General features: G+C 34.7%; 1 protein-coding gene across 1 annotated transcript in view; it reads right to left on the reverse strand.

Annotated features, from left to right (window-relative positions):
- Nucleotides 1-6,648: 6,648 nt before the first annotated feature.
- SCAF8 (SR-related CTD associated factor 8) overlaps nucleotides 6,649-11,986 on the reverse strand; it is a gene marked incomplete in the record, with an annotated part of 87,224 nt that continues 81,886 nt past the window's right edge. Inside the window, 2 exon segments of the mRNA XM_034765349.1 lie at nucleotides 6,649-9,110; nucleotides 9,799-10,020. Coding sequence (XP_034621240.1) covers nucleotides 7,360-9,110; nucleotides 9,799-10,020 — 1,973 coding nt within the window.

An 11,986-nucleotide genomic window follows, 5' to 3' on the forward strand; every position in this document is an offset into this window, starting at 1 on the left:
TTTTTGTATTACTTCATAAAATATTTTGTGGTAATGTAATAAAGGTCTCAGTTGTTATGCATACAATGTAATGGGGCAGAATTGCAAATTATAATAGCAAAATTTAGGATGCATCAGAAACTTAACTCTGAATATCATAAAATTTTGTGCAATTAAAATCTCACCCTTAACAATAAACTAATATGGGGCTGTTTTGAATTTACTGAGCATATATTTAATAAAAACAAAGCAACTGAATTTATCAGTGACTGTTCAAGAACAGCTACCAGAGGGTAAAACGAGAACCCACCAGCTGATATGGTCAAATATTCATTTTTAAAATGTGTCAAAATTTATCAGCAAAGACGTCTGAGAGTACACCATCTACCTGGTCTTTTAATAAATACTAAAAATCAGAAGCAAAGTAGAAATCTACTTAACATGGGGGGGGGGGGGAGAGAGAGAGTCAAGTTAGTATGTGGAACACAGCATGTGGTAAAATTTCCAAAGAGCCTAAGTGAATTAGGAGCCTAAGTCCCAGTTTCCAAAGTGACAGGCACTTAGGAGCCTACGGCTCACTAACTTTCAATAGTCTTTTGAGTTAATTTAATTTCCACTGTTAGAAACCTTTAATGCAGGATTCAAAAGAGTATATTACATTCTTAAGTTTTCAAGTAAAAGCTTTTTTGTTGTTGTTTTATACATAGGAATACAAAATCTTAACACTAATTATTTACGTATAATAAGATGGAAAAACAGTATCTCAATGACCATGAAAATTCTTTGCTGAGACCCTGAAAATTAATGCTTAGTTTAAGTTATAAGCCCCTGATAATGGAAATTTATAATGTAAATGATGAAAACTAGCATTTCTGCAAAACTTGAAAGGAATAAATTATGGCATCAGATATAATAGGATTATACGAGGACACTCTTCACATTCCAAGATGTGCTCAGTAATTTGTGGGATCTGAACCTTTGGCATCTATCAATAAATGGCCCAATACCACAATTCTTACAACAGTAATCCCATGAGTAAGAAGTAATCCCATGAGTTTCAGGGTAGGGTTTATGGGTAGCCTTATATTTCCAACTACTTGAAACATTAACAAGCAATAAAATTTTGGGTATCCCTAGAAAAACTTTTTTGTAATAATGGAATAGTTATAATCAAGCCCCTTATATATTCCAAGAGAAAAATTCAATCTCCGGACCAATGTCCAACAGCTAATCATTTATTTTTTTTAAATACTAAAAGATAAAAGTCACAAGATTCCTCCCTCCCAATTCCCAGAGCTAGTAATGTGTTTATTTGACCCTACTGCTAACTTAAACTATATACTTTATATGCCTTTAATGGAAGGTAACTAAAGGCACTCATTCAGCAAAGCATTTATGTCCTAATTACCTCAATAATAGCATAACTAGAATAACTTGTGTGATAAAATACAGTACTTTGATCAATTTAGAGAGTGATGGTAGGGTTACTTTGATTGGAAGGAAGGGGAGCAATGAAAAAATGATTAAGTATTTTGGAATCATTTACTTAGCGGATACATATTTTTAACATTGCTATCAATATGATAGCTGGGCTCAGTTCTCAATTTTCTAGATCATATTATACACCAAAATCTCACTTTCAACTGGGAAACTATATGCAGACACAAAGCCTGCTGTTTCCATGATGCACTCAAGTCTTACTAACCCAAGCCTGAATTAATAAATCTGTTTTCACTGACACTCCTTCACCAGTTAAGGACTTGTCTACATTAAAAAATTTTGAACTGGTGTAGCTACATCAATATAACAACACTGTTGCAACCCCAATTCAGATGTGCTGCATCCAGATTAGGCAGTCTTGCATCTGTGTGACTTGCTCTAGTTTCATAAAGAGGTTACATTCCTCTGAGTAGCAGCATGTGGCAAATTTTACAAAGTTCACTGAAAAAGCTGGTAAAACATCAGATACACGGTAGTGTTAACTCTCATTATATGTGTTATGCTGTAGACAGAGGTACAGGAAAAAATACATATAGAAGAAAAAAAACCAATATTGACAGAAGAACAAGTACAAAAGAAGTGTTTAACTGAGATTACCTACAAATTTCTTCCAGTATAATTAAGTACATGAATGTGATTTTATCTGATAGTAAAATGAGACAAAAAGTTGGAAAGTTAAATTAATCCCCCAGCTTTTTAAATTAATTCTGTAAATCATGAAAGTTAGCAAACCAATGACAACTGATATAATTGACATTATAAAAATTAAGTATGTATTTTAACTACTTTAAAAGCAAACTAAAGAAACCTTAAATTGCATAACAAATTAACATCTGTTTAATTAGTGCGTAAATCAAACCTCCCCCCTTCTAATCTTTGGCACTACTGCCTCTAAAAATGGTAAGAGTGGGATTTTCAGCTTAGTTACATACCAACTTGTGTGTGTAGAGTACAAAAGGGTACAATTTTAAGGCAAATTAAATTTTATAGTCTACTGACCTCAAAATAACTACCGGTACTTTAAAAAACTTGAACAAGCCAGCCTGTCATCACCTAAAAACCCAATTCAGAGCAGATTCTCTTTTATTGGAGGTCAGTTGTTTAAAAAGATGTTATGAGTTTTCTTCAATTTTTTAGAAGCTCTACTTGACATTTTCTTCATTGTAAAACTTCACGTCTAAACTTTAAAATGAATAACAAAACAATCATATCTAGTGTCAAAAACACTGCATAATTTGTACAGAATATAGCTAAACCTATAAAAAATGAACACCCCTTTCTGGATCAAACTTCCTTTTTTCCTTTAGATAGAGGAGCAAATGGTTAAGACAATTCTGTCAACCAGGTATTTTCTCAGCCACCATTCAGTTCCCAGTAACAGGCTTCTATTATACTACTGGAGACGGAAAAGAATGTAGTTATAGAATACTAAACAGAAAGATGCTGTTGACACTCCTGTTTGGTTAAACATTTTCATATTTTAAAGCAAAGCAAAAAATTTAAAACAGGATATGTCATAGATATTGAATCATCAAGAGATTGATTTAAAAACAGAAAGTTCATAAAGGCAAGGCGTGTGACTCTTCAATAATGGTTTGCTTAACACAAGTCTGAAAATAATCAACATGCACTAACTAGATTACATTTTGGTATATTCCTATTTGCATAAATCCAGAGAATTCCTGGTATATGTTTGAAAAAAGCAACTGATGTACAATTAAAAGAATCAACTATGACAATTTTAACCAGGAAAGCAAAAATCCTTGCCCATTATTATAGATATTAAAAAAAAAAAATCTAATGATGCCCACTATCTCATTTTAGAAATTGATCAGGTTTACTAAATGAAATACATTCATTTCTAGCTTTAATTATTATAGCATGGGAAAAAGGTTACTATCACTATTTGTTATTTCTAAATATGTTAATGGAAATGTGAATGTAGGAAATTTGGCATCTAATTTTTGCAGCTCTAAAGCTGCAGTGAGTGAAATATATGAGGCCCAGTGGAATTAGAATCCAGAAAACAAATTAAAATCTTTACAGACATTTGGAACCTCCGTATACTTTCAAAACCGATCATTTAAGGGGATAGATCAACTTACTGCAAAGTCTATCAAGAAGCATTATGTTGTGAATTTCCTCTACAGGCTATCTCAAAATCTTTGAAAGATACTTAAATGTGATGCCCAACCTGTGCATTATAGACTAAATTATGGGACCAATACTCATATCAAATAGTACCTAACTTCACAAACAGAACCATTTGAATTAATAGGTTTTTTTGCAGATTTACTAGAGGATATCAGAATCTGGTCTTACACATTTAATTCGTCTAATAATGGTCCACAGCACATATAAAAGCTTAAAATAACTGCAGGTTAAGGCTTGCAGAAAATAGCATCAGAATAGACATGACCTCACCATAACAAATAAAGGCCATGATCCTACACTGTGACTGGCATGGGCATAGCAGTCTGCTCACACAGATTACAATGCAGGATGGAGGGACACAATGTCCCAATAGGTAACATTTTGCATGTCTGAACTGATACGAGTAAAGTTTTCAACTAAATGTGTATTAGTAAATTTTAAATCTTTCCTGTTTGTTAAAAACAGTTTGACATCATTTTTTCAAACTATAAAGCATGCATATTTCTGTGTTATTTATGCAAATAAAAATATAAGCAGACTCATGCATCAGGTTCTTTAATTGTTGGAATGTGGCAAATATCTTCACTGTCAAAAACAGCTCCTTAAAAGGGTAGAATATTCTCTTCTTGTAAGAGGATAACCTTTTTCTTGAGAACATTCAAAGACTTAAAATTTTTCAGTGACAAGATTAAACAGCTACAACTCGCTATCTTTAATTACTAATATATGATTCAGGCCCTTTCCCTGTTTCTGAATGCTTTTCTCTTGGGGCTATTTTTCTATGCTTAGGCACTACTAAAATTAGAAGGTCTGAAAAAAAAGTTCTAGCTGGAAACATGATGCAGCTAAAGACTACTTTTCTGTACAATAAAGTTTTATTCTACACAAGAATCGAATAGCTGTTGGAAACTGTAATAGTACAGTGTACAACTACACTAAGTACAGTAGCCAATTTATTAAAAAGACATTTACAGAACAGATTAAAATATTTACAGTTATGCTCTTCATCTAACGAATATACATTGCAGAGTCTCAAAATGTTTTGCCTGACCCAACAAACATGCACAAGGAAATGGCAATGTGATCTGGTTTACAGCATTGCCAACTGAATTATTTAATCTCCCTCACCATGTGGTGATTTTCCTGCACCATCCTGTTGCAAACAATGAACATACTGCAAATCTCAATTTAAGAAAGACAAGGAAGATTAACTTTTCTATCTTGTTTTTTGTTTCATTGTGTAAAACACAATGGCGAAAGCAAAGCTATTGGAAATATTTGCATTTTGTTATGAACATTTGGAAAATCAAGGAGAATAAGCTTTTTCATGTACAACTATAACTTAAAAATGTCAAAACTCTATCAAACTGAAAAGAAAGGAAAGGAGTGACTTTAAAAAAATACTAGACAGCTATTTTATGTTCGGTCATCCTAAGTCATGCACGCCTGATTAGCAAATTATTGGCAGGCTGAGAGGCACAACACTGATCAAGTTCCTTGACCTGCACAGTCTGCATCTGAAGGTATTTTTGCCCTAAACATTGTAAAACCCATCTGGAATCCAGTATATCAGCATGGTCCTGTTACATACTATTGCTTATTTAGTGCATCTGAATCTCACTGCTTCCTAGTACTAAATATTATTACTACTTGCACTGTAGGTGCAAAATAATTCATATCCAAGCTTTTAAAAGCGATATTTTCATTTATGAAAGCAATTTTGGGGGGCTTTTAAAATAAAAATCCTAATCACTGAGAAACAGAACCAGGTCACCACAAAAAAGGATCACATATAACTTCTCTGTAAGTCCAGCCAAACTCCCAAGTGACATCCTCACACTTCATATCCTTGGGGGAATTTTTAACACAATACAAACCACCGATAAATTAATATTCTTTAATAGTAAAGATCAACTCAGATTTCCCTGAATTAAATATTTTCCATTCTACAGAAGAAAGTATCATTATTGACTCTCAGAACTTACTTAGAGAGAAAATTCTCTCTTCAAAACTTAGTCAGAGGATGCTTTTGGACTTAGTGAATATAACAGATTTTTTGGAAGGGGAGAGGAATAAATGTACTGCAAGTGGGACAAGCTGAAAATCTTTCATTACTGTATCATCAAATCTTCCACCTCTGGTTTAAAAAAAAAAAAAAAAAAGATACACAAGAAGCAAAACAGGTGAAACAGAAAGGAGTAGTGCTACTGAATTACTTAGGAGGCCAATTGATCTCAACATTTTACTTAGAAGTTCTATTTCAGTATTAAGCCTCCAAAGCACAAAGCCCATTTCATTTCTATTCACACACAGATTTCTTTTTTTTTTTTTTTATAAAGAAAAACCAACAACAGCTTTATACTTTTCATGCAACAATTCTGGACTTCAGAGATTCACTGCAAACAAATAACCACAAAGTACTTTAATGCTACCACTATCTATCCAGAACACCAAATATATTACAAAGTAAGACAAGGTAAACATTTGCTTCAATTTTGGCTTCATGCATATCTACATTTTTTAAAAAGTAAGCTAAAATCCTACTGTATATCTTTACAGTATATCATGTTCATTTCACCTTCTAAAAGTAATAAGAACAGTACCTAACTATGAGTGAGTAAATAAATGTAAATTTGATTTATTTAATCAAATTAATGTCTTGAAATATCTTGCAACCTTGAGAAGGCGAAAGACTTATTTTTATAACCTAATTTCATTTCAGTTTTATTAAACTGTCTTCATTATTCTGTGCGCACACACAGGCACACACAGAAATAGCGATATCTACTTACAGTTTACACAAATATTTACATACATGTTATATACAAACTAATGTGACTGCATGATTTTCAATATAAAAGCATATGCTTCTTTCTAGCACATATAATTGTTGCGTTGGTCTTACAAGAGTAATATAAACCTTTTGCAACAACTAGCTAAAGCATATACCACAGCTGATCCAGGTTTTCATAGCTTGTAGGTTTAAAAAAAAAAAAAATACAATACCTAGAACACTGTTATCAAACAAATATGCTTTATTGGCATCTAAAAACAAAATGCACCCAACATTAAAATGTACTTTTATCATTTTTTTTTAACCCACTGCAGTACGAGGAACAAATCACAGACACTTACTTTAGAGAAAACAGAGACTATAGTGTGGATTTTACGAAAGCACTTTTAATCTCTGTATTATGCTCCTTAAATGACCAGGGCTATTTCTTTTTCTCTCTTTCTTTTCTTTTTTTTTTTTTTTTTTTTTGGTGTGTGCGCGCGCCAAATTTCAGGAACATAAAATATCACAGCTTTGTCTATGTTTAAAATTCTGCAGCAGCCTAAAAACATGGACAAGATATACCAGCACCTGCTTTCAAGTATAACAATTTCCACAGCCAACCTAATGGTAGTATCTAAAAAAATTCCATTTTCTTCCATAGGAAGTCTCTGTTTGACAAGCTGTTATTTATCATTGTGACATTAAAAGCAACTGGGGGCAAGTCTGTGTTTTATCAGAGAAATAAAAAAATGTTTACCTACCATGTTCAAATTAAGAACAGTGTTCTATACAAGTCAGTTGTACAGTTATTTAAGTGAAAGATGAACATCAACATCAGATTAACTTAATTCTGGCAGACAAAAGTGAACTGCTAAGGTCCAGTCAGCCATTTATCTATTACAGAGAGATGACAACTTTACAAAAGGTATCTTTTACCTACTGAGTGATGATTATGTCCCCTCAGTTTCTGTGCTTTCTACCACTGGTTCACTTTCTATATCAGCTTCTGTGTCACTCTTCTCTTTGTTTATCTCACTTGAAGATGCTAGTTTTTCATAAAGTTCTGGATCATTCTGCACTTGCACATTTGGTGGCTGACTTTCTGTCTCTGTATTTTCACCATTTACCTGGGGTATATTATCAGCTTTGCGCTGTGAAGTGGCCCCTTCAAAATATTCAAAAACCCTTGGATGTGGAGGAGGGATCCAGTTGTTCTGCATTCTGTCTCTTCCAAACCTGTTTCCATTTATTTCTCTGCAAAAATTAAAATCTCTGTCATCCCTATCCCTCTGTCTTTCCCAGGGTCTTCTACGGTCATCAAAATCTCTGTGAGCATCTTGTTCAAATCCCCTGTTCCAGTTGGGACCACTTCTAGTATCAAATCTGTAATTTACATGCCGAAATCTCTCTCTATCTTCATGGAAGCTTTTAGGACCACCATAGATAGGGAAAATATTGTGTTCTCTTTCATCATAATCTCCTCTCTGTCCCCAGTGCTTTTCTGAATTGAAACCAAAATGCTCTCTTCGACCAATATTATCCACACCTGGTCTTCCAAAATTCTCTCTCATATCTATATGTGGTCTTGCAAAATGTTCTCTTCCATCTATTGGAGGTCTTCCAAGACCCTCTCTTGGATCTACTGGTGGCCGTCCAATAGAATCCCTGACATCGACTGGAGATGGTCTATTAAGAGTCTCTCTGTTTTCCACTGGTGGAAAGCGATAGTCTCGGTCTCCTTCCTGTTGAATGCTATCACCGCCAAGTGGTAACCTTTTTTCTGGATTAGAAATGCTATCAACATTTTGTCTTCCAGGTGTTCCAAAATGTCTCTCTGTTTGGTTAAAAAGATCTCCTGGAGGAGGAAAAGGACCTCTAGGTGGTGGATGAAGGGATGGGTCAAGGATTGTTGGAGGAGGGATATTACGCTGTGGTGGCATTCCAGGCTGTATTAATGGAAATCTTGGTCCAGGTGACTGGGGTATTAGTCCTGGACGGAGATCTAAGAGAGGCATTCCGGGCATCCTTTGACTACTAATATTTAAATGGGGTATGTTTTGAATCCCTGCTGGATGCTGCATCCCCAGAAGTCCAGAACTACTTGAGACATTGGGTGGTGGCACTATTAGAAGCCCAGAGCTGCTTGAGACATTGGGTGGTGGCACACCCGCCAAAAGTCCAGAGCTGCTTGAGACGTTCGGTGGCGGCACTCCCGCCAAAAGTCCAGAGCTGCTTGAGACATTCGGTGGCGGCACTCCCGCCAAAAGTCCAGAGCTGCTTGAGACGTTTGGTGGCGGCACTCCCGCCATAAGTCCAGAGCTGCTTGAGACGTTCGGTGGCGGCACTCCCGCCAAAAGTCCGCAGCTGCTTGAGACGTTCGGTGGCGGCACTCCCACCAAAAGTCCAGAGCTGCTTGAGACACCAGGTGGCTGCACTCCTCCCGCAAGTGCAGAGCTGCTTGAGACACCGGGTGGGTGCACTCCTCCCGCAAGTGCGGAGCTGCTTGAGACACTGGGTGGCTGCATTCCTCCCGCAAGTGTGGAGCTGCTTGAGACACCGGGTGGCTGCACTCCTCCTGCACGTCCAGAGCTGCTTGAGACACCAGGTGGCTGCACTCCTCCCACACGTCCGGAGCTGCTTGAGACACCGGGTGGCTGCACTCCACCCGCAAGTCCGGAGCTGCTTGAGACATCATTTTGAACTGAAATACAATAAAAATATTTAGTAGACTGAAAAAGTCAACCTAACATTAAACAGTTTGGAATACAAATAATAATTTAATCCATTATTTCAGTTAATATATACATAGTTGGAATATTTACTTATTTAAATATTTGTAATAGTTTTGAGTTATGAACACAGATTTTTTTTAGTCACAATGGTGAAGACTGGGCATTAAGTCATGGAAACCGATGTTTTTATATAGTAAAGAGTGAGCAGAAGCTTTTAAAGGGCAGGGAAAACTACATGCTCACCAAGCCTACACACGTAAAAACGTGAACGTATTTGAATGAATGCTTAAAACTATATATTAAACTTAACTACCAGTTCTTCTCCCATTCCACTTTCAGAAAAATTTAAAGGATTTATTTTAAAATACTCCTAACTGGCCCAGCTTTACTTCTCTAGCCTATATGCACACAGATGTGTGAGAGAAATTTCTTTTCCACTGAGGACATGACCTACTGGAAAAGAGTGATCAAGAGATGCTAAAAAAGCTCATTATCAGCACTCTGTCACATATTAAATCCCAAATCCAAGACCATATTTAACCCGGAACATCCTACATTAGGATGAGTTAACACAATACATATAGGCTAATTTAAAAACTTGTATATATAAAATCAATTTATATGCGGCAAAATATGTAGGATACAGACATTTCTTACCAGATCTGTTGTTTTCACTGGAAGAAATCTGAACGTCTGCAAGATGTGATCCTTTTTCTTCTGACTCTGGTTTGTTGCTTGGAAGAGGGTTAAAAACACTTGCTGCTGATAATGTTGGAGTGGCTAGGCTGCTAGAAACAGTGCCAACTGGTAAAACAAGGCTACCAAAAGGAACATCTTTCATTGTCTCTTGAGTAATGGATAGAGGAGGCTGCACTAGAGCTGCAGGGGAAAAAACACAAAACAAAACAAAACAAACTCAGTATTTCTTGCCAATTCAGTTTGGCAGATGCTTTATTGTTAGAGCATATCAGCAAATATGTTCACCAAAAACAACGATATTGTTCACTTCGGAATAAATTGTTTTTCAAAAAACATTTGTGATCCTTATAGGCTTCCCAATGCTTCACTCTTAAGTAGTGGCTTATAAATAAATACAGAAGCAAACAACACTGGTTTCAACAGGCTTTAATATTCGAACAACTGAATGTAGCCGACTTGAAAAGATTGAATAATGAAAATAATAAATCATAAATAACGAATTCAATGATTGAAAGAAAAATACAGAAATAATTTGCTTAATGAGTATTATTTGATCACCTATACAACTATCGATTAAACAATGTATGTATGAATAATAAATAATTAATTTGCAAATAATTTCTTCAATGACTCCTGGGAAAATATTAAATATACTGTTTGTGAATATTATTAGACCAACTAAATTATGTACTATGAACTTGTTCTCAATACAAAGGAGAAAACAGCATATGAATACCCCATAGAACACGGTATCTACCACAATTTGTATACTATTAAGCAAGAACAGGGTAGATAAAAATCAATTATTTTTATTTTTAAATTTAATTTAATTTAAATTTACTTAAATACAGGGTGGGTTTTTTTTAAATAAACCTATTTAAAATTGCATTTGAAATCATGACAATCTATGTTGAGGCCTAAACTTACCGTACTCTATCAAAATCATTAAAGTAAATTAAAACAATAATACTGAACAGTACATGTTTGCTGCTGAAAGTTAAAGAAAGTTGAACCACTGAATTTATGAGAAGTCACTACTGGCTATGCACCTGGAACCACAGTTTGCTGAAGTGCTACACCAGCTTTTGATGGCAGTATCCTCCTCTGCAGATGCAGAGAGAATATTTTCTTCATTTCAGTTTATTCCACTAGTTCAATTCAATGACTAGTTCATTCAAACTTAAGAAACCAACTGGGAGTTGAAAATGCAGGAAAGCTTGTTTTCTTCTTCCAATCTATAAATAAAAACTAAGTGTGAGAGGATGAGATCTACTTGTTCTATAATTCTGAAGTACAATGGTGACCAGAAACAATCAGTTCAATTCACTAACTAGAGATAATACTTTGTTTAATAAATCAGCTCGTCTTAAATGCAAAACATGTTCTGATATATTTTGTGATAAAGTTTTTTTTCTTATGTACCCAGCATATTTTAGATAACTTTATTTAATAAAAAATGATTTTAAAATATTGGTTTTGTACATTTTTAACTGAATTCCAATTTCCAAATAGAGCATGACACAAATCACAAGTAAAAAATTAATTTAGTAAGTAAGAAATGCATCAGTTACCATTTTCTAACATCATAAAAAAATGTAAAAATTAAGAATCTAAAGAAATGCAAATTAAGCTATATAATTGCTTAAATAAATGTGTATTGATCTAGTGTATCTCCTGGTTAACAAAAAGAGCCAAATTTAATGTAAAGGCTATATTTAGTTGCAAATCAACATGTTTTAATGGTTATCAACCAATGAGAATCAACTTTTCTTTAAGAAAGTAACTAAAAAGTACAAATGCAAAACAAGATTAAAATTATTATTTAAATCAAAGGTTTCAGAGTAGCAGCCGTGTTAGTCTGTATCCACAAAAAGAACAAGAGTACTTGTGGCACCTTAGAGACTAACAAATTTATTAGAGGATAAACTTTCGTGGACTACAGCCCACTTCTTCCGATGCATATAGAGTGGAATAAATATTGAGGAGATATATATACACACATACAGAGGGCATAAACAGGTGGGAGTTGTCTTACCAACTCCGAGAGGCCAATTAAGTAAGAGAAAAAAAACTTTTGAAGTGATAATCAAGATAGCCTAATACAGACAGTTTGATAAGAAGTGTGAGAATACTTACAAGGGGAGAT

The sequence above is a fragment of the Trachemys scripta genome, chromosome 3, assembly GCF_013100865.1.
Source record: "Trachemys scripta elegans isolate TJP31775 chromosome 3, CAS_Tse_1.0, whole genome shotgun sequence".
In the NCBI taxonomy this organism is placed as follows: Eukaryota; Metazoa; Chordata; order Testudines; family Emydidae; genus Trachemys; species Trachemys scripta.